General features: G+C 56.0%; 1 protein-coding gene across 1 annotated transcript in view; it reads right to left on the bottom strand.

The window, feature by feature from the left end:
• Positions 1-20,696, bottom strand: part of PAQR5 (progestin and adipoQ receptor family member 5) — a 40,052-nt gene that overhangs the window by 2,835 nt on the left and 16,521 nt on the right. Inside the window, exons 2-6 of the mRNA XM_032417391.1 lie at positions 19,122-19,249; positions 16,375-16,580; positions 11,562-11,688; positions 4,402-4,498; positions 2,407-2,548 (exon numbers count right to left, since the gene is read on the bottom strand). Coding sequence (XP_032273282.1) covers positions 2,407-2,548; positions 4,402-4,498; positions 11,562-11,688; positions 16,375-16,580; positions 19,122-19,249 — 700 coding nt within the window. The remainder of the gene's footprint in view (positions 1-2,406; positions 2,549-4,401; positions 4,499-11,561; positions 11,689-16,374; positions 16,581-19,121; positions 19,250-20,696) is intronic.

Here is a 20,696-nt window from a genome sequence, read left to right as displayed (position 1 = left end):
GTAGTGGTGAGAAAAGGAGTCCATTGCCCTGGGCTGAGGACTGTGTGCGGGACAAACCTCAGAGACCAGAAGATGAGAAGACAGCACAGACAGCACATGTCATGGACTGACTTGTGTCTCCCTCCCCCAGGTCCGAAGGTCAACGCCCCAACCCCCCCCCCCCCCATACCTCAGAATGTGACCATATTTGGAGATAGGATCTTTTAAAAAGACAATTACATTAAAATGAGGTCACTAGATTGGACCTCTGGTGACTGGTATCCCTCTAAGAAGAGGAGGTAAGGGTCTGGGCAGGCACGTACACAGAGGAAAGACCATGTGAGGGGAGACAGAGAAGAGGGCCGTCCACAAGCCAGGGAGAGAGGCCTTGGGAGAGCCCAAGCCGGCCCCCACCTTGGTCTCAGCCTCCCGGCCTCCAAAATCCTGAGAAAATGCATTTCTGCTGCGTAAGCCCCCCAGTCTGCGATTCTTTGTTAGGGCGGTCCTAGCACCCGAATACAACACAAGAGTTCAAAAAGGATTCTTTCAGTAAAAAGAGAGAGAGAGAGGTTATACCCCCAGGACTTATCCCCGAGTAAGTATTCAATAACCGTGTCCCAGGAAGGGGACAGCCTGGGCACGTGCACTCGGGAGCAGAAGCAGAGTCGGGAATGGGAGTGTGGGAGCGAGAGCCCTCTCAGGTGGGTGGCCCGAGCTCCTTACCACAGCTCCTGCTGGCCCCCCAGGCTGTGTCCCCTGGGCAAGAAGGTGTGCCCGGACGAGCCGCCCCTGCCTCGCTCAGGCTACATACTCAGGGGCTGTGTAGGATTGCCAAATTCATTTGGGGTGCAGCAAAGTGGCTTCTCGTCCAGCAGAGAGCCCTGCTCTCCCAGGACACATCTCCAAGCAGAGAGAGGTGACTAGCTGAGCTCACCGAGGCTCAAACCTGTCTGCATCAGAGCAGGAGATAAAAAGACAAAACGCCATGGCCACAGGATGTATCTGCAAAGTGATGTCAGCACTCCGGCCCGACAGGAATGTGGAAGAGCTTCCTAGGGGCCAGCGCCTCCCCACTAAGCACTTTGGCCCGCACTGCAGAGGGAGGCCCGCGTCTGGCAGGCTCCATTAATGCAGGACAGAGAATTTTCCAAACCCCTTGTTGATGATCTGTCATTAACAATTGTCTGGCAAATGTCCCATTATAGGGGTGTCTTTTTGCTCTGCACCCTGAGGCCCAAGAGGATGGGACTAAGGTGATTGAATGAAACAACCAGGGAGTTGGCAAAACGAGGCCCAGGGCTACTTTTCCTGCAGCCCCCAGACTTCATATACAACCACCTCTGCTTCTTCGAGGCGGGGCTGGGCGTGGACGTGGCTCCCGCAAGCAGGTTCCAGTTACCAGGCCTTCTTGTCTCCCTCCTTTTTGGGGGAACCTGCCCTCCAAGCCTTTTGGTCTTTGCAATCCCTTCTGGTAGGAGAGAGTAAGTGAAGGAGATGAAGCTCTTATCAGAGTCCACAAAGCAAATCTGGCCACGTCTCAGGTGGGAGGAGATGGAAAATCACCGGGCAAAATGGGTTTGGGGAGAACCAAGGTCCCTGCCCACCATTTAAGGACAGGGACTGACCCTTGGATGCCCACGAAAGCTTATCTAAGGAACGCTCATCCCCGGACTCATCAGCCTCACCAGAAGTGGCCCAAGGGTGCCTCCTCCAGCCGGTGCCCACCCCGCTTCCCTAGACAGGGAGGGAAGGAACTCTCCCAGCAGGTGGAGGTCCCGTGGCTCGGACGGCCCCTCCCCCACCACATCACTTCTCTCACTGTAGTGAGCTCAGGTTCCCCTGGAGAGTCACACACCCTGAGTGAGTGCTGGGCCCCCGGCCTCAAGCCTCTGGTGTGGGATATCTGGGGTGGGGCCTGAGAATCTGCATGTTCCCAGATGCTGCTGAAACTGGTGGTCTGGGGGCCAGACCTGAGAACCACTGTTCTACCAAGACTCCTGGCCCCACTGCACCCACCTGAACACGACAGACACTCTCCCCTCAGCACGGCCCCTGTCATCTGGTCGCCTCAGAGCCAACTGCACTCTGTCTGTCCTGTTCCTCTCCTGGGCTGCCCTCAATGTCTGTTTAATAATGGGATTTCATGTTCTGGGTAATAATGGCACTCCCCGGGCCCCATAATCCATGGGAATGCCTTAGAATCCTAGATCCACCTGCTCTCCATCCTCCCCCACCATCCCCTGCCATCTGCTGGCTGCATACATCCTGGCCTCCAGTTCCACTCCCCTTGGCCTACTCCTAGACAAGCTCCTGAGGAACCACTTCTCTCTCTGCCCCTGCTTCCCCTTCACACTGCACACACTGGTGTCGGCGGGGGGCTCTCTCTGAGTTGGAGGACACCAGGCAACAGGGCCCCCGCACACTCACCGATGTAGTCGAAGCGTCCAGGTGCCAGGCGCTCTGGCAGGTGCGCGGAGTAGAAGAAAGAGGCCAGGAGGGTCATGGCCATGTGCTTCTGGTGGTTCAGGACGGCTTCATTCTGCACACTCTCCCCGGGGAGCAGGAACAGCTGCAGGCAGTTAGAGAAACATCAGGTCTTGAGGGGAGGCCCTCTCCCTTCTCATCTCCTGAAGACATCTCTACGCACACGTGTGGTCGTCATAGGCCAAGGCCCTCACCTCCTCAGGTCTGTGGCTTGGAAAGGAACTCAGGGACTGTGTGAGCAGAATTCCCATCCTGACGGTGATCATCTGAGAATGGGGGCAACTGTATTTTAATCCTCCAAATGCTCATAAAGCCTTCTGGGTTATTTAGAGTACAAAAGAAAAGGAAAGGAGTGAAGGAAAAGAAAAATCCTATTAGACTTATTGCTACTCTACTGTCTGGGGGTAAAATGTAAGTATAGTAAAAAGTGGTCTATTCACCCTTGAACTCACTTCTTACCAGCGCACCGCCCGGTTTCATGTTCCTCGTTAAGGCTTTAAGGCCCCGAAATCCCTGGAAGGCCTTCTGAGTCATCAAAATGTATTAATTACAGCCATGATGCTGTTTGAGAGCTAAGCCTAGTTGTTGTGTTACCATTATGAATAGCGACAGCAGCGGTCACTAACCTGGGGCACTGGGCCAGCCCCTCTCTCGTGGGATTTCATCAGCGCCTCGCCTCAACAATTACCATGAGGCAGACTCTAGCTTCCCATTTTTCAGATGAGGAAGCCGGGCCAGAGGGTGACGCGAACCACTAATGAGCAGTGAAGTCAGGATCTGGATCCAGACAGGCTGATTGCCGAAGCTGCGCGCTCATCAACATCACCATTCGGGATGAGGCCTCCCCTCCCCACTGCCCACCGTCAGCTGCAGCCGAGCGCCAGGAGCGCATGGTGTCCCTAATAACGCACACCTCAGCTATGCGACTGGGTGGGGCGTGGGACCAGCTTGTTCTCTCTGCTCTGGTTTCCTATGTGTGTTCTCTCTCCTCCAGGAAGGAGTCAGGGGGGTCTCCCCTGGGCCCACACAAGTGGAGCCAGCTCTGACCCTCCCCTTCCGTCCCTGCCTCATGCATCAAGCCTCAGGCTGCCCCTGGGAGGGGAACTCCACTCACCGGTGCAGGCCATGTGCCAGGCACAGCTGAGCCCTTCAGATCTGCGGATCTGATGAACCCTCTCCACCCCCCGGTGCAAGAGGGGATGTTAGCCTCCCTTATGGATGAGGAAACTGAGGCTCGGAGAGGTTATGTGCATTGCCTAAGGTCACACAGCCAGTGAGCAGTGGGACTGGGATTTGAACTCAGGTCTGTCTGATTTGAGAGTGCCTGGGCTCTCCCCCTTCTTGTGTCCTTCCTACACCCTCTTCCTTCGTGTTCTCTGTCTAATCCCCACTTATCCTTAAGACCCTCCTTCATACTTTTTCCTTTGCTCCTAGTATGTTAATTGATGATAATACATAATAATGCATTTATTGGACACTTGTCACCAGCTAGCATTTTATACGTTCTCTCCTGTAATCTCCCCCACAGCTGATGGACTGAGGTGTTACTACCATGCCCATTTTACAGATGAGGGTAATCAAGGCACAGAGACAGTACATAACTTGCCAAAGTCTTACAGTGAGTACGTATTAGAGATCTGCCTCCAGAGCCCACTCTCCTTGTCCCTCCACTAAACCCCAGGCTGCCTCCCCTACCCAGCCCTCCATGATTACTTCTGAGCCCCCAGTCAGTGCCGGCCATTGATGCGTCGCCTGTGGTTTTCACGGCGTCTATGTTCCTGCTATCTCCTCACTACTCTGCACCTGCTCTTAAGGAAGGTCTCAACTCCCACGTGTCTTGCAGTGACCAGCCTGGTGCTCTGACCCCCAGGACCTCAGGAAACAACAGATTCCCTGGTGTTGCCAACAGGCAGAGAAAAGACGGAGCTGGGCCCTTACCCTGTAGAAGATGGGGAGGGAGTCCCAGGTGTAGGGATAAGCAAAGGCCAGGACGCGAAGCATCTTACAGAGCCCGGGCTTCTGGATTTCAAGAAACCTAAATCAGGAAAGGAAAAAGGAGGAAGAGACTGGAATGAAAACAGTTTCAGTAAATGACACACACACACGCACATTACAAGTAACCGAGGGCAAGTCATCAACAGAAGGCAAGTATTTTGTGCAACCTCCTCCTGAGACCAGCTGCTTCTCCACCGGCCTCGTCCATTGCTCCCGCCCCCAGTGGTAGCATGTGGAAAGGCCTCAGGGGAAACCATCTCCTGGGGCCGCATCATGAGAAAGCAATCGTGTCCAACGAAGCCAGAGTGGAAGTCCTGGGCTGGAAAGGCCCTTCAAGAGGCAAGTTATCTAGCTGCTAAGGAGCCTTTACGAAGTCCAGTAACAACAGGACAGGGAGACATGTGGGGCGTGGGTGGCCCCCTGGCACAGGCTCCTGGGGCAAGCAAGTCTGGGAAGGATGAGAGATCTAACCAGTCAGAGCTGCCCAGCTGATCGCTGTGCAGAAGCCCCGGGTTCAGGGAAGTGTTTAACGACTTGGAAGAACTTTCTGGAATCCTTAGTGCCACACCCAGGGACACTGGCCTGGGGAAACAGTAAATGTGGCCTTTTCCCCTCTTCTTCATCAACCCGCCTCCAGTCCAAAAATGAAGCCAATGTTAAAATGAGTGGTGCTGACTGTAGGGCCTCTGGGATGGAGCGCCACGGGGCCTCAGCGGGCTTGGGCCCAGCTGGGGCGGGGCTGGCAGCCCGGGGCGTGGGGAGTGGGGCAGCACAGATGACAGGCTGGATACTGAGAGGACATGAGAGGAGCAGGGAGAATCTCTACACAAAATCACAGCCCTGAGCTGGGGCTCAGGTAAGGAGTGCTCAGGCCCCAAGCTGGGCTGCCCAGACAGGGGGGCAGGGCACGTCCCCACTTCAATACCACAGTGTACTGTGGAGGGCTGGGTCCTCTCTTGGTGCCCACAGGGGTCCCCACAAAGGTGGTGTGCAGACTCAGGGCTCCAAGGCCGGTGGGGTGGCTGTTCCAGGGCAGTCAGTCAGACAATGGAGACCCTTGGGCCCTCTCAGCCCTTCCTGACAGTCCTGCCCCTCAGCATGCTCTCCACGGGGGATGGAGTCGTGTCCCACCACTGCTCCCCACCCCTGTTTCCCAGACGCCCTGTCCCAGCCCACAGCCTGCCCTTTCCCCTACCAAACACAATCTGCTGCTCCACCCAACCCGGGCCCTCGGACCCGGGCCAGCGTACTCCTGGCCCCACAGCCGGTGCAGTCACCTGACTACAAAGCCCTCTGCTCCCCATGTCCTTTGGCATGGGACAGGGCAGAGACTCCCGCATCCGCCCCCTGAGCCCTCAGGGGACCCTCACGTCCCCCAGGCTGGTGTGTTATGCCTAGCCCTCAGGGCAGCCAAGCATGAGGATCCCTGCTCCAGAGTAAGAGGCAGCCACTGTGGGCCCCGAGAAGCCCCCCAGCTTATCCCCTCCAGGGATAAGCTCCAACTTCTCTCAAGCCTACTTCTGCAGGTCTCTCCTCTCCTGACCCCATCCTAAGTCATGGCAGGCATGGGGTAGCCAAGGAAGAGAAGCTGAAGGAAAAGGAGGAAGAGAAATAAGGGACCTCAATTTATCATCCCCCCCAAACAAGACCCCCAGCCTTGGAGTAAACACCAACCCTGGGAGAGGTGAGGCGGCACTGGGCCATGATTCATAAGCAGCGTCTGACCTGGACGGTCTGGGTTCAAATCCTGCCTCAACCCTCCGTGATCATGCGACCCCAACGGGTTATGTAACCTCTGTGCACCTCAAAATCCTCACGTGTAACGCAGGGACAACAACGGTACCCCATCGCGGGCTTGTTGCAAAGATTTGATGAAACCCTACTTGCGAGGAGCATACCCACCTCACAGAGGAATGCTCGCTAAATGGCAGCTTTTAATAAAAGGTGTGTAGTGAGATTCATTCTCTCCCCTTCCCCACCTTACAGCTATGCTGTGCCAGAAAACAGGACCAGGAGGGAACAGACAGGTTCTGGGTGACCTGCCTAAAGTCAGGTGAGCTGATAAGAGGCGAAGCTAGGATTTATACCCAGCGCGGTCTGGCTTCCAAGTTTCACACCCCCACCCCTCCAGCAGGCTGAGCAGGCCTCGGACCACCACCCAGCCTCCATCCTTGCCTATATCCCCTCTGCCCCAGGGAGCAAATGGGACACACTCCCACTGCCCCCCACAGCCAGAGCCTGGCTCAACAGCCTTCACAGCCTACCCTGGCCAACCCAGTCCAACCGCAAGCCCGCTCCCTCCTTCCCCATGCACGGCCACCGTCTATCCTTTCTGGGTTCAAAGAGGCTCACTGTGAAAGCATGCTCTTTCTGTGACCACTTACACAGGAAGAAAGCTGGCTCTGGCTGGCGAGGGCCATCCCCCAAACCATGGATTTCCTGTGACTTGAGACAACATTTCGCCCAGCCTGATAAAGTGCTTCCCCAGGGGCAAACGAACCAGCCTCTCCATCTGCAAAGCCGAGTCTACAGGAAAAAAAAGGAGAAAAAGCAGAACAGAAGAGAGACAGCAACACAGAATAAAAGGCGGAAGGGCCAGCAGCCACAGAGAGGGGCCTCCCACTACCAAGGTGCAATTCTACAGTTAGCCACAGGGTGTCGCCCCAGCCACAGATTCCAGGAAGGAGGGGCGGGAGCCACAGAATCCTCCAAAGCACTGGTTGCCCCCAAGTCTCGGAAGCCCCACCTGGGAAGACAGTCCCTGCACCGCAGAGCGGAGACACCAGTTTAGGGAAGTCAGGCCTCATCTGCCTAGAACCAGGTTGGCAGGAAACACTGGATTTTGGCAGAAGCCTCCACCAGGAGAGGGTCAATGCAATATCAGTCTGTTCTAAAACCTGATAAATCTTGTTGCAACAAAGCCGACAGGATGTGCAAGCAAATTCTGGAACCAGCGCTTGAAACTAGTGGGCCTTTGGAAACATTCTATTGCAGAGGGGGTGCGCGCACACGCCTGTGTGTATCGTGTGCGCGCGGTGTGTGGTTATGGCTGTTTTACTGCATGGGTGACATCACAGGAATGCGCACTTTGTCATCTGGCTGAGCCCTCCGACCTCCAGAGGTGTCTGAGAACCACTGACTGCCCGTGAGCCTCCTGACTCCAGCTCTGCCCTCCAAACCCTCTCCTGGCCACAGCACCACCCACCGCCAAGGGATGAAAAGTCACCTCTCTCCCTCATAGCACTGACCACAGGACATTTCACCGAGCAACTGTTTGTCAAAACAAAACCACTTTTGGACGCCTTGGATGAGTGAATAAAGTGCCTATGGTGACTTGTGATGGACAGCAAACTCTGGGTGACTGACGTCCCTAAGGGAGTGAGGACGCCTTCCTAGGCTTCTGGGTGGCCAGTAGGATGAGCAGGCAGGGTCTCCGTCACCCCACCTTGCTCTGAGAGCCACAGAGAGGTCATGCGTTCTCTCATCTCCCTTCTCAAATGCTACAGAAGAAGGCAGGCAGGTTTCTGGAACATTCATTTGAACTAGATTCCAGGGAGTCCACAGTGCTCGGTACTATAACGGAACGAATGCCATTTAGACCGTGATATTCTGGCAAGCACGTGAATAACTAAAGACCACTCAGGAGGTCTGTGCTCTGCTTCTTGCTCCGGGAAGGAGATGGCGGCTCTCTGCCACTCCTGGCCACACCATGGACTGATGGAGCCTGAGGCGGAGGCAGGGTGGCCTTGGGGAAGGAGGAAGGCAAGGAGGGAGATCTCGGAAAAGACTCTGAAGCCCTGGCATGGTAGAACACCCAGAGACATCTTCTCAGATGCCCTTGTTTAAGGTGAAGCCAGAAGTCCGTGAAATCTGGGACCCCAGGGGGGGTTCTCCTGAAGTGAATGGGGGCCGAGTCACTCCTGGTACAGGAGTCAGCCCTCTCACTCCTCAGACACTGAAGACAAAGGGGATGAAAACAGGAAAGAGGACCAGGCGAGAAGGGACCGCACAGGCCCCTCAGATGGGACATCCCACTCTGCCTCTGGCCCCCTCCCTCGGCTTCCATTCCAGCACAGGCCTCCTCCAGCCCCCACGCCGGCAGCCAGAGACACACCTGGAAGCCCCTCGGCTCGGAAGCTGAGGCCGTGGAATGGCCCTCCCACAGAGATCACTGTCCTTCACCAGCACAGGACCAGTCCGCTGCAGGACACACAAGGCACTTCAAATCCCAGCCACTGTGGGAGACCCTCTCTAGCCACGCTCCTCCTTCTAGCTGGGCAGCTCCGGCAACTCGGAAGCCCCTTGCCGCCTCCCAGGGCTGTCTTCTCTGGCCCCCTGGCCCTCTGCGCTGTTTGCTCTGTCCCAAAGGCCCTTCCCCCCTCTCCGGCTCAGGTGTTCAACCTCCCTCAATACTCAGTCCTAGTACCACTTTGCAGAACTTTGTGTATCCACGCGGGGGTGTCATTTTGTATTATCATTACTTGCATACATTACATTCTGTAATGCTATACTCTATATGCCATTTCCTTTGGCCTTTAGAGGAAACGATGACTCCATCTGGGCTTCTGGGGGGGTCTATAGTCGGCTTCGACTACTGCACTGGGTGCTCTCTCAGGGCAATGTCTGGGCCTCACTCCTCCTGGTATTCCCAGATCTTAACATGATGCCTGGAGTATGGCAGACATTTAAGGAATATTGAGTGTTTGGTTGGTTGGTTGGTTGGTTGACTTGTTGGTTGTTTGGTTGGTTGGATGGATGGATGGATGAATGGATGAATGAATGGGTGGATGGGTGCATGAATGGATGGGTAGGCAGATGGGTGGGAGGATGGATAGGCAGATGTATGGGTGGATGAGTGGATGGGTGGATGAGTAGATGGATGGATGGATGCGTGGATGAGTAGGTGGATGAATGGATGGCTGGATGGGTTAGGTGGATGGATGGATGGATGGCTGGCTGGCTGGCTGGCTGGCTGGCTGGCTGGCTGGCTGGCTGGTTGGGTAGGTGGATGGGTGAATGGGTGGGTAAGATGGATGGATAGGTGGTGGTTGGGTAGGGGGATGGTGAATGAGGAGGTGGCTGGATGAATGGTTGGAGAGATGGAATAGCAAGGGATGTGTCCGGTAAGTAAACAGAAATAATCCATTTCATTGACAAGAGAGAAACCTCCAAACACAGGCATCAGGAGATTCCTGGCCAGCCTACTCGGTCAAGTAAGTTTGTCCAAAGGTAACAGGCGTGCTACATCCAGAAGACCCATTTATTATTAACAACCAGGATGGACTTCTGGCTAGAAGAAAACCATCTACCCTGGTGGCTTATAGATGATTCAGGAAGCTTTAAGAAAAAAGAAAAAAAAAGGCAGCGAATTTGCATTGGGGGTTCTTAGGAAAACAGTCCTGGATCATGAACTCTGGGACTTCTACTTCAACACTCATGGAGCCTTCCATGCCCCCTCAGCCCACAGTGCTCACCTCTCACCCAAACAGCACAGCTACGCAGCCAACAGGAGCTAACCAGACAGGACTGTGACTCATCCAAGGACCAGAGCTAGGTGTGTCCACACATCTGGGCCCCGTGCCTCCAGGGCATGCTTCATCTCTGCTGGGCTGCTGCTGGCATCCTGGTTACTTTTCTACGTGTGTGTTATGCCTTGTCTCACCCAAGGCAGGGCCCCATCCCCTCCTCCCCATCACCCGTGCAGCCCTCGAAGCTCCACCCTGGCACAGAGGCTGAGCTCCAGAAAGAGTTTCTAATCGACAAGAGTCCTTGAGGAAGTGGGGAGGAGGCAAGAACAACCCGGTGATGTCTGATTCGGTTTCCACCCCAGTGGGCAGACCCTCTGTCCTCACAGCTGTAGGGGCGCTCTGCATTTCCAGGGAGAGGGAAGAGAGCTGAGCTCCCACTCCCTCCCCCAGGCTTGTTTTCGTGGGATGAACAAACCCTCGTTGTTGACACTGAACCTAGAAATGAGATGCCCTCCCACGCAAAGCAACTCCACGCTCCCAACCGGTCTCAAGACAGGCAAGTGGAGACAAGTTGGGGCAAGTATTCTTGATGCTCTTTAAGAATCTCTATCCTTCCATTTTTTAAAGAAAACCAGCTTGTCAAGTTTGTGAAACCTGCCTACCTTCGGTCCCACGACACCTTAGTGTCACCCAAGGAAAGGGAGAGCCACAGTCATTGCAGAGAAGGTACAGAAACTTCCCACCCCCTCCCTTTCTTCCTGGGAGGTGGGGAACAATGGTTTAATGGGGAGACTGCAGCTGGCTCTCTGGAATCGAGATGGGGGCAGAGGATTGGGTGCAACCTGCCAGCCTCCCATGGGCCCTTTCCTAAGCCAGCCCCCCTTCCCGAGAGCCCCCCAGCCCAGGGAGCACCCAGCACCCCGGCACCATCCAGACAGGGCTGTCCCCCCAACACCACCATTTGAGAGGTTTTCTAAATCATTTAGGGAAGCAGAAATTTGGACAGTTCGCTTTTACAAAGAGCTGAGTAAACTAGAGTCATTAGCCCCCAAACAATGTCTCTTGGATTCACGCTCCAATGAGCTTTCTGGAGTGAAACTGAGAAACCAGAGGGAATTAGAGCCAGTGTGAGTGGGTGAGACTCACAGCCATGGGGCTTCCCCAGGGACACAGCAGACACGTGAATATCATCGGCCAGGGAGCATGTGTGTCTAGACGCAGGCCTGCTCAGTCACGGTCAGCAGACTGCCCATCGATGGGGTGCCGCCTCGGCCAGACATGCCAGGCACGTTCCCTGCAACACTTACATCCCCCTCACAAGGTGGGTAGATGTGTGGGCCCCATTTTACAGATGAGCAAACTGAGCTTCAAGAAGGCTAAATAAGCGACCCGCCCCGCAAAAGGACCAGCTACATCATTTGTAGGGCCCAGCGCAGAAGGAAAGTGTGGGACCCCTTGTTCAAAAATCATTATGAAGTTCAAGACCGTGACAGCAGAGTGTTAAGCCAAGTGTGGAATCCCCTCGAACGTCCCGGATGTGTGCCCGTGGAGCGGGTCTGGAACTGAGCCCCAGGCTTCCGAGAGCCCCTCCCACGGAGCGTCCCCCCCGCCCTCCGAGGCCCAGCAGCCGGGTACCTGGAATAGCAGGAGAGGCCGGTGCTGACGATGGTGTTCAGCACGGCCAGGGGCACGTAGTAGTCGTGGAATGTGGTGCACACCATCACGTCCGGGATCGAATAGGCCGAGTATGCGATGGCTGAGCCTGGAGAGGAAAAAACCAGCCTTGGGCCAGAAGCCAGGCCGCAGTGTAGCCTGGACCCTTGGGAAGCCCAACCCCAGCGTCTGGCTGAGCCCTGCCGCTGCACGTCACTTGTGTCATGCCCCACCCCGCCGCCCCCGCCCCAGAACGTCCTACCTCTCTTCTCTGCCTACCAAACCCTACCCTGCGAATTTACTGTGAGCCCAGCATTGCCCCCAGGGCTTTACACTCAGTAACTCACATAATCCCGACAATGACCCTCTAACATACATCCTAAACTTATCCTCACTTACAGATGACGATGCAGAGGCAGAGAGGGTTAGCAACCCCCCTGGGGGGCACACAGCTAGAAAGCGGCAAAGCCAAGCTCCCACCTGAGGCAATTCAGTGACAGTCCCCCCTTTGATCCCCAAGCTCTGGTCCATGATGACACCTCAGAGTGCTCAGCTTTTCTGAGTGTGCACATCTCACCTGCCGATGACACGGGGCGCCCCTTGTGGAAAGACGGACGTCGCAGGGAGGGAGGGACCTTGTCAAGGGGAGGAGGCCTTTGGTATCAGGGGGCTGGGGGACTGGCCAGCTGAGAGGCAGGTGTAAGAGGCTAGCCTTGATGTTTCACTGTTTTAGGTTTGGGAGTCTGTGACAGGAGGGTTCCCCAAGGGCCCTCGGGAGACCCATCTGCTGCAGCTTTTCTTTGAAAGAACAGGAGAGATCACTGTCCTTTCCAAAGGGGCCACATGTGTCCGGAGGCCTGGCCCAGAAGGCCTCTCCAGCTACCCTCACCAGGTCTCCTCTGGGAGAGACAGCCACAGGCCTCTCCGCCCAGGGCCTCAGGGGTCAGCCCTACGCTCACCTGTTATTCCAAAGACACAGAGAAAGCTGGAATCCTAGCTCAAAGCTGAAGCAGGCCTCCACCACACAAGTTCAAGCTCTGCCTCTGACCCCATTTGACAGATGGAGTCTGGTGCAGCCAAGTGGTGTTCCCAGGGTCACACAGGCAGAAAGAGGTGATAATCAGCAGGCTGCCTATGGGATTTCAGCTGGGAACCGCCTCCTGGGGGACAGACTCTTCCTCAGCCTGACAGGAGCGGGAGGTTCCCCTCTGGACCAGGATGCATTCGCTCTGTGTATGCTGGCTGGGGCCAAGGTGCACGCCAATCTCCGCGGGCAACACAAGAGCGGGGGAGCCCCAGACCCTGCCCCAAACGGCAGTGAGAAGCCAAATGACTTCTAGTAAGAAATAGACATTTGGTCTTCTCCACTGTTCCTGGCACAGAGCGCCTAAAACCCCTGAATTTCCTAAGCCAAGAGAGCGAGGAAGGTGTCTTTTGTTATGTTAATGAGGTGATTTGGAAAGCAGGGGACTGGAGGGTTGACCTCTGGGAGGGGAAGAGGGGCTGGAGGTTGAATCAATTGCCAATGGCCAATGACTTCATCAGTCATGACGAATGAAGTCTCCATAAAAACCCAAACAGAGGTTCAGAGAGCTTCCAGGTTGGTGACCACGTGGTGATTCAGGGAGAGGGGGCGCACTCAGAGGACACTGAACTCCGAGCCCTTCCCCACACCCTGCCCTGTCCATCTCTTCCAACTGGCTGTTCCCGAGTTCTACCCCTTTATAATCAACTGGTAATCCAGTACGTAAAATGTTTCTCTGAGTTCTGGGAGCCAGGGTCATTGGAACCTCCGACGTATAGCCGGTCTGTAAGAACCTGGGCTTGCGTCTGGCATCTGAAGGGGGGAGATGGTCTTGTGGGACCAAGCCCTTCACCTGTGGGAACAGATGCGGTCCCCAGGACGGTGTCAGAAATGAGCGGAATTGTAGGACCCCCAGCTGCTGTTGGAGAATTGCTTGGGCTGGCGTGGGGGACCGCCTCCCCACCCCCACACACATTGTACTGATGCTCAGACCCCTTTAGAGGGCTTTCCAGGGAGCAGGAATAGAGGCAGCTTTGGATAGAGACTAAGGAAAGTAAACATCCTCTTGAGGCCATAGGGAGCCATGGAAGTTTTCTGAGTGAGGGACTAAGATGGCCAAAACCGAGTGAAAGTGCACAGGACGGCCTAGAGGGAGAAATAGCTGGAAACCAGGGAGGAAGTAGGCGCAAACACCACCCTCGGGACTGCGGGTTTCCACAGGGTAGAAGTGAGAACAGGAAGGAGAGGTGGCTGTGGACAAAGGGGCAGGGAGTCTGAGGTGGAAGCCAGAGGCCCTTCCGCTGGCGAGACCTTCCTTCCTTGTTCCCAGAACACCCCTGTGTCAGGCCCCAGGATACCGGCTGGAAGACCAGACTTGAAGGACCGGTGTCCCGTCCTCAGGGAGCCGTTCTGAGGAGCAGAAATGAAGGGCTCACTGATGAGACTGGGGCCCAGAGCTTCAGAGAGGGGGTCCCGGTCTGGGGGCTTGGAGGAAGCCGTGACTGGGGGCCCAGGCTTGAAGGGCCTGCAGGGAGGGAAAGGGGAAGATCCCGGGGAAGGGCCTATGGGAGGGTACCGGACCCTGAGGAACGCTTACAAATCCAGAAAGCCAGTGACGGGAAGGGAGACCGTTCAGGGTGGCGGCTGACCCCCGGGGCTTTGGTTCGAACCCTGGCTCTGCCATTTACAAGCCATGTGACCCGAGTCACTTCCCTTCCTGGTGCCTCATTATTCTCGCCTATGAGAGACACCATCCCAGGGCACGGACGCCAGGGTTCAGGACACAGCCGTGGTAACGGCCCCCTCAGATGCTAGGTGCCAGCCACTGCGCACTCCCCTTGCAACACTCAATTCATCTTCGTGCCGTCCCATGAGGAGGGCACGATGCCGAGTTTGTGGACGGGAGGATTGGGGCCTGGTGAGGTGAAGAACCTCGCCCAGGATTTCAGGGGTGGCGGCGGCTGGGCCACAAAGCAAGCACTACATGATGCCGCCCCTCGTGACCTGTCTCAGGTGCCGTCTAGGCACTGAGTCTGGGCAGGTGATCAAGGGCTCTGGAAGCCTCTAGACTAAGGAGTTCGAACTTCATCTGGGGTAACTGGGAATCCTGAAAGGTCTTAAGTGGGAGGGAGCCGTGGTCAGAAGGTGTTAGAGAAGCCTGGGGGGGGGGGGGGGAGGGGAGTCGGTGGCAGTCGGGGAGGGCCAGGAGGCAGAGAGGAGGCTGTTTTCAGGGTGCAGGGGGGAGGCGGGAGGGTCTGAGCAAAGGCCATGTTGGGGAGCCATGTGGGGAATATGGGGAAGAGACTCACCTGAACTACCCGACAGGGTGGCAGGGGCATGGGAGGGAGGGGAACCTGAGGGCTCAGATTCTGACTCAAGAGACCAGGTCGGGGTGGAACCACGAGCCAGGTGAGGTACTGCAGGAGCGGGGGTGGATGTGGACAGTCTCGGTCACAGGGCTGGACACGGCGTGGGCCTCAGGTTAGTGGTAAGCTAGGACGGGTTTGGGAGAGCCTGGTCCAGAGGTGTTCGGGGATGGTGTGAGGTCACCCTGACGCCGGACCACACGAGAGCAGAGGCCCAAGGCCTGATTCTGAGCTTGCCCACGGCCTGGGGAGCGGAGCAGGGAGCCAGCTGAAGAGAATGAGAACATGCACAGGCAGGAGGAGAGGCGGGAGTGATGTGACAGGGACCAGAGGAAGGGAGGTGGTTTGGGAGCATGGAGAGGCCCCTGCGTCAGAGGCTGGCGAGAGCGCCAAGAAGCCATGTGTCCGCAGGCGGGGGCCCAGCAACTGCAGCTTTAGTAAATGGTGGGGGCTGGACACAGAGCGCGGAGGAGTGGGAGGTGACACGGTAAAGCCCGTGTGTGTGTGTGCACGAGAGCACGTGTGTATGTGCATCTGTGTGTACGTGTGTATGCACGTGTTCGTGCGTGTGTGACTTGTGAGAGGGAGGGGAGGAACCAGGATGGGGACGGGATCCTCACGGACACCCCCGTGGGCAAGGGAAGACAATGCCTTTGCTTTCACACCTGGAGCAGGAGCAGGAGGGAGAAGAGGCCAGAGCAGGGGAGACCTGGGGACAAAGGGATGCCCACCAGCTGGGGAGAGAAGTGGAGCCAGAGGGGGTGACCCCATAATTGGAGGAAAAACCCGAGGAGGCTCAAGTATCGACACCCACCCGCGCCTGCTCTGGGCTCACCCCTCGGTTCCCATGGCACTTTGAGCACATTGCTAACTTGTCTAAGCCTCTCGACAAGCGGGGTTCATGAGCCCCCTTCTTTGTCAGGCAGGACAGACAGCAGCTCTGACGTGCAGAGCTGGCTCACCCTGGCCTGTGACGGCAGACGGATGAGGTTTCAGAGGTCTCGCAAGATGACTGTTAAACCCCGCCGACTACCTAAACTGACAATTAAATAACCACATTAACACAAGTAATAACTTTCCTTTAATGCCTCTCCTCTATCTGCATAGAGGAATCACTGCGTGATGATGTGCAGGGAGGTCCCACTGGTGGCCGGAAGTTGGCCATGGTGGGGGGTCAGCCTACCCCACAGATCAGGGCTTTTGTCCCCACTGAATCAGTTAATATTTGCCAGCACAGCTCTGGACAAGTTTCTTACCAAACATCAGGAACCTGGAGGAGGCATGGCATTCCCATGACTCTTCCGCAAGCCCATCAAAGCCTTCTGGTGAGCCCAGCTCCCGGGGGGGAGGGGGGGGCAGCTATCTCAGTCGCAGGGAGAGGAGGAGGACGCGGGGCCCTACGCACCCAGGCTGAAGAGGTTGACGGCCCCGTAGTCCAGGAAGTAGCAGATGTGCCGGGCGTTCTTGGACATGGAGCTGAAGGTGTGTGCACAGCTGGACGCGAGGGGGTACACACAGCTGGTGCCCATGTACACGAACAGAGGCCAGGAGTAGCTGTCATTCTGGATGTCTGTCACATACAAGGCGGTCACAAACCTCCACACGAAGAACCTGGAACACAGCGTGGCCCACTCGACCTCCGTGGCTGGGGGCTCCTCTGCACCCCTCACAGACTATCTGCTGCCCCCCATTCCCCTGGGATAACTGAACCCTGTGTGTTCTCACTTTGGTGAAATACTACGAGGGAGGGAGGGTGAGTGGGATCCTTTTACGGTTAGAACTGGGCAGAAGGGGCAAGAGGAGAGCCTTAAGATTTATCTAGTACATTCCTCTCCCCACCTTGCAATGACAGAATCTCTCTTACAGCATTCTGCCTAAGTGATTCTCCAGGCTCAGCTTGCATGCTTCCGGGGATGGGGAGCTCACCACCTCTCAAGGGAGCTCTAAGTGTCGGGAAATTCTTCACTGAGCTGACACCAGTCTCCCTGGGATCTATCTCCATTTGATCAGCCCGAGTTCCCCTCAACGGGACCACAGAAAACTAGCACATCAAATATCTAAGGCAATCAATCCTCATAACACCTCCTCACCTCTTTGAACCTTACATTAAAGAACCCCGTGGCACTCAACCACTCCTCAAAGGATCCATATGGGGCCGTGTCACCAGCCCTGTGGTTTGTCTTTGTCCCCTTGCAGGAAGGTTCCTCAAACAGAAGCAACCTCCCAGGAGGGGCCTGGAGAGTCTAGAAGACAACAGGACGATTGTTCTCCCTCCTCTTCATGCTATTCCTCCTCTCACACTACCATCGCCTTTCTGAGTGGCCTGGTCCCATGCTGCGATCTGCTGAGTCTAGCTCTCTGGGTCCACCCCCACACAGAGACACAGGACAGCTCCGCACCATATCTGCCTCCTCTATGACCCAGGCAAGGGGGGCCTGCCTGCAGAGCTGCCCACTTCCACAGACCAACCGCTGCTAGAAAGCCGGGGCCTCTGCCCACGGGCTCTCCCAGGGGAGGAGACTCCAACGCTTTTCCCACAGGAACCCAAGGAGCATCCGTCCACCTTCTGGTTACATTTGCGACCTTTCTCCTCCTGTCCCAGCAAAAACAGAGCTGAAGCTATGTGCTGGTCTCAAAACCTATCCGATCATCTCAAGATGACTCCCTGGCCCCACTTCCTTAGGGGCATCTTACTCCAGGCTCTCCCAACCCCTCCCCACCCTGTGTTGCTCAGTGGTGACCATCTCCCAGGGTCTGGCAGAGCCGGGGGCTCTATGCAGCGGGGAGCCTCGGCCCGAGTGGCCCAGCTTCGGGACAGCTACGAAGTCACCCCACAGGGATCTGTGCACAGGCGCCCCAGACCCACAGGCAAGCCGGGAAGGGCCAGTGCTCCTGGCGGCAGCACAAACTGCAGAACCCCATAAATCACCTGTGGTTCATCCACACAACGGAACACCATGCAGCCTGAGAGGCCTGGGGGCCAGACGGAGATGGGAGGGAAGAAAGCCAGGGAAGAGAGCAGGAGGCAAGGACTCAGAGTGGGGTGTGCACACGCCCCAGGGGCTCACATCTCCGGAGGGGCTCTGGGAGGACCGGCAACTCCAGGGAAGAGAACAGGGGCCAGGGGAAGACACTGGCTCTGTCCCCATCTGCAAGTTGCACTTTATGAGCATTTAGACTTTTTACTTACATTTACTTAGGTTGGCTTAAATTTAAAAGGACACACACACACACACACACACACACACACACACACATAAAGTAAAATGACAAAGAGCCCCCTTGAGCAGGATCTGGAGGCCACCCTGAGCAGTCTGCAGGCCCTAGAACTTCCTTCTGGATCTCCCTAATCCACCGCAGGCCTGCTCTCTCTTCTCTGGGGAGGCCTCTGGCACCAGCCTTGCCCTGCATTTCGGCCCTGGATCTGCCCTCTGACTTCCAAGCAAGCACGGCCTTCCTCGAGCCCATCTCTGTGTGCGGCACACCCTGGGGTCCCTCCTATTCCCTTGGCTTCTGGACAATGATCAGAGGAGAGTCCAGAGTCTGGCCTGTGCCAGGACTTGCCGTGCCCTTTCCCTGGGCCACACATGTGTCAGCCAACAGGGGTCTTAGTGGACCCCTGAGCTCATGGCTTCTCCATTAAAGTGCCTCCTGGCCGCTGTGGCTCCAGCATGATCACGGGGCCCCCACAGCTCCCTGCCCGATGCCTTTTCCAATGCTTCCCCCCACCCCCCACCCCCGGTAATCCTCACAGCAACCCTGGGCAAGGCACGGACCATCCCTCCCACTTTACAGACGGGAAAACATTAAGCTCAGAGAGATTGACTCCCTCGAGCTCATGACATTTTAACCAGGGCTTCTGGAGGACTCCGAAAACCTCCAAACTGAAGGGGATGAGATCAACCCAGGCCCCCAGTGCAGGGAAAGACTGGGGAGCTGCCAGGAGCCTCTTGAATCCTATTAGAATCCATATGCTAAAGCTCACCCCAGCTGCCGGCCCCAACATCTCCCAGCTCCGTGCTCATGTACCACGGGGGAGTCCCCAAAATCCCAGCATGGACTCTCAGCCTTCCCAACCCCCCTGGGTTTTAAAGAAGCCCCAGGCCCAGGGCTCCTGAATTGACATGGCCAGTCAAGGGGACTGGAAGGTACCAGAAGGGCAGCAAGTGAGTCCAGATGTTGAGAGTCTCATTGGTCATCTGGAAAAGGCTGAGGAGACAGGCAGTGGCGGAGCTCTGCGGGTGTCTGTAGCCGAAGAGGATGCCCTGCTCGTGGAACACCTGCATGGGGGTAAGAGACAGGAGCACTGAGGTGAGGCCAGGGGGTGGCCAGAGGGTCTCAGGAGGGGCAGCCCTGGTGGTATCTAGTTTTCTCCCAGGCTGCGCGCTTGAACGCTTAAGCCTGGAACACGTGACCCCAAGCCCTTGAGCTGTCAAGCTGCTTCCCTCCCCCACTTCTCTCCTCCTTCCCGTAGGTTCTAAAATCCCATGTCCTTCCAGGAGCCTGTAGCGGCTGGAGGAGGTAACTCAAGACCCCGGCTCCCTTTGGGAATCCAGCCAATCTTCGCATTCCCAGACAGGCACACTTACTCTTGTCATGAATATTGCCTAAGGATCTGGTTTTGCGCCCTCTGCCTGGGGCCTACAGCCCGGTGTCTGGATGCCTTCGTGGTTGGAAGACATATACGCTGTCTGTCTGAGCCAACGTGCCCCAGGTGTCAGGAGCCGGTGGGAAGATCTCTGCAGAAGATTCCCCCCCGCCAGTGCCAGGATATATTCACCAAAGCGCTTCATAAAGGCTTTTTGATGATGAAGACAGTGATGGCATTAGCCCGGGATGCAGGTGGAGCAGGGCCTGCCACAGCTGGGCCTGCCCGAGCCAGCCCCTCCCCACGCAGCCCACCTGGCACGTCTCTGGGTCACCAGCCCCAAGAAGACAGGTGGACTGGTCAGCTGACCTCTGGGCATCAACCCGCCCAGAAGACTCCATCGGACCCATTAAAAATGTAATTGTGAAAAGGAGGCAAGAGGGACGAAGCTCAGCATGTGCTATTAAGTGAAAACAAGTAGAATGCAAATTGTATTCCTGGGGCGATTGTAAGTATTAAAGAAGTTTAAGGACACAAGGCAGGGCAGAGGCTGGGGAGAACACAGGAAAGGGGAGAGTTTGATTCACTGAGGATCTGTAGGAGACTTTCTTTCCCTTTTGTGTTGATTTGAGCCAGGGTTTCTCAGTCTTGACACTATGGACATTTTTGGCCAGATAACTGTGTGTTGTGGGGGGCTGTCCTAGGCAACACGTGAGCGCACCCATGGCCTCTCCCTAATGACACCAGTGGCCCACACGGTCCCAAGCTGTGACAACCCAAAACGTCTCCAGTAATGCCAACATCCCCTGGGGGCAAAGTGACCCCACTTAAGGACCACTGATGTAGAGGAATGTTGTCAGAAGCTTTGAAAGGTAAACTAAAAATAAGTAGATTCATCGAGGCAAATAATGACAATGATAACACTAGTAGTCATAATATAAATCGAGTCACAAGAACATTTTACAGTTTTCCCTGTGGTTTTCTGGGGCTGAGGGAGAAAGGGAAGACAGAGAATGCCAACCTAGCCACCCATCTCTCCTCTGGGTTACAACTTCTTAGCTTAAGAGAGAATCTCCATTCAAAGGTACATAATAGGGGGCGCCTGGGTGGCTCAGTCAGTTAAGCAACCGACTCTTGCT

Source organism: Phoca vitulina, unplaced genomic scaffold (genome assembly GCF_004348235.1).
Source record: "Phoca vitulina isolate PV1807 unplaced genomic scaffold, GSC_HSeal_1.0 scaffold20, whole genome shotgun sequence".
In the NCBI taxonomy this organism is placed as follows: domain Eukaryota; kingdom Metazoa; phylum Chordata; class Mammalia; order Carnivora; family Phocidae; genus Phoca; species Phoca vitulina.
The sequence above is the reverse complement of the archived record's forward strand: the minus strand, read 5'-3'. Positions and strand labels throughout refer to the sequence as shown.